This window comes from Apis dorsata, unplaced genomic scaffold (assembly GCF_000469605.1).
Source record: "Apis dorsata unplaced genomic scaffold, Apis dorsata 1.3 scaffold_185, whole genome shotgun sequence".
In the NCBI taxonomy this organism is placed as follows: domain Eukaryota; kingdom Metazoa; phylum Arthropoda; class Insecta; order Hymenoptera; family Apidae; genus Apis; species Apis dorsata.
The window spans coordinates 298,017-299,643 of record NW_006263470.1 but is presented as its reverse complement, the minus strand read 5'-3'; the positions used below and the strand labels follow the sequence as shown (position 1 = coordinate 299,643).

Sequence of the window (1,627 nt, the reverse complement as noted above, 5' to 3'; positions counted from 1 at the left end):
TCGTCGAGAGGCTCGAGAACAATTCGGCGGTGATAAAGTCGAATGGGCGGCTCGATCGAGAGAGGGCCGACCACCATCTTCTCACCGTCAAGTGTTTCCCTTACTCGACGAACAGAGGCGACATCGTTCCGAAACCTTACAACCGACAAGATCCCTCCGAGAGGCAGGTCCTCGTCAAAGTTTTGGACATCGACGACAACAGGCCGATGTTCAAAAAGGAGAACGTCACGTTGGGCGTTCGCCTCAACGTGCCGATAGACACGAGTCTGATCACTCTGGAAGCTTTCGACGCAGATTCCGATGCTCTTCCGATTAACTACAGCATGGGCAAAGCTTCTTTCACGTCTCTCGTTGACCCGTCCATGTCGAAACGAAAGATCCCCTCTCACCTGTCCCTGAACTCTCAAACCGGTGAACTGAGAACAACGGGATCCATGTCGAGTTACGCGGACGGTTACATGGAGATCATCGTGTCGGCCAACAATTCAGTGACGCCGGCCAGGGAGACGAACATCACTCTGAGGATATTTTTGTTGCGTGACAGGGACATGTTGAAGTTCGTGTTCTCGAGGCCACCGGTCGAGGTCAGAAAGACGTTGGAGGAGTTCGAGAAATCGGTGCAACAGGCTCTCTCCTTACCGATCAGCGTCAACGTTTACGACACCCAGTTTTATTCGAAAGAGGACAACTCGTTGGACTTTTCTTCGACCAGTTCCTGTTTCCAAATGGTTGGAAAGGAGGCGTACGATTTGGACGAGATGAAGGCCCTTCTCACCGATCCCAAAAACGAGGAGTTGAAGAGAGTTTACAGAACTTATCACGTGGAGAAGGTGCAACACTGTGCCCCTCTCGTTGCCAGAGCCGACGCCTCGATGACTCAGATGTGGGTGCTGGCCATCGCCGTCCTCGTTGGCGTTGCCGCGATTATCTCCAGTTGTACGCTTTGTTGCATGCACGCTAAGTAAGTATACATTTCGTAAGCTTTTCCATTTTTCTTTTCTTAATAAATCTCACTTCTTTCCATGGAAAAGAAAAGTCTTCCGTCCATCTTCTCTTTCTAGATTTGAATATAATTATAACGTTTCCTCTTATGTTCGTTCAAGGTACAAACGACAGGTGAAACACGCCCGTTTGCGCGATCAGCCACGGCCACCACTGAGCTACGTCTCTTCCGGCCCTGGAATGGTCAGCGCAGCGTCGCACACCACCCTCGGACCCAGTACCATGGTTTCCCTTGGGCCGCACGAAGGTCCTTACGAGTGGGGCGCGGACACCACGCTCTATCATCCGAGCACACTCGGCTCCAGGACGTAAACTCGAGTGCTTGAACTCTGATATTATAGGAGAGAAAAATGTAGATCACTGACTGAACCAAGATTTCTATAAAAAAAAGAAAAAAAAACGCTTCTTCAGCTCGGAGATATTTTAAGCCCTGCGATATTACTTAAAGAGAGAGAATATGCCATATTCGTTGTAAAAATATTATCGAAAGAAAAGTAGTCGATATGTGTGATATCGAGATGAAAATTAAGATGGATGATAGTAGGAAATTTTCTCGATCAAAAAAAGAAAAAAATATAACGAATCAAAGCACAAGTGATTAATCGTAGCTTATTAATCGTTGGCT

The 1,627-nt window shown here is 47.8% G+C and overlaps 1 protein-coding gene across 1 annotated transcript in view; it reads left to right on the top strand.

Moving 5' to 3' along the window:
• LOC102680800 (cadherin-23) overlaps positions 1–1,568 on the top strand; it is a 15,629-nt gene extending 14,061 nt beyond the window's left edge. Inside the window, exons 14-15 of the mRNA XM_031509839.1 lie at positions 9–961; positions 1,104–1,568. Coding sequence (XP_031365699.1) covers positions 9–961; positions 1,104–1,314 — 1,164 coding nt within the window. The 3' untranslated portion in view covers positions 1,315–1,568. The remainder of the gene's footprint in view (positions 1–8; positions 962–1,103) is intronic.
• The last annotated feature ends 59 nt before the right edge of the window (positions 1,569–1,627 follow it).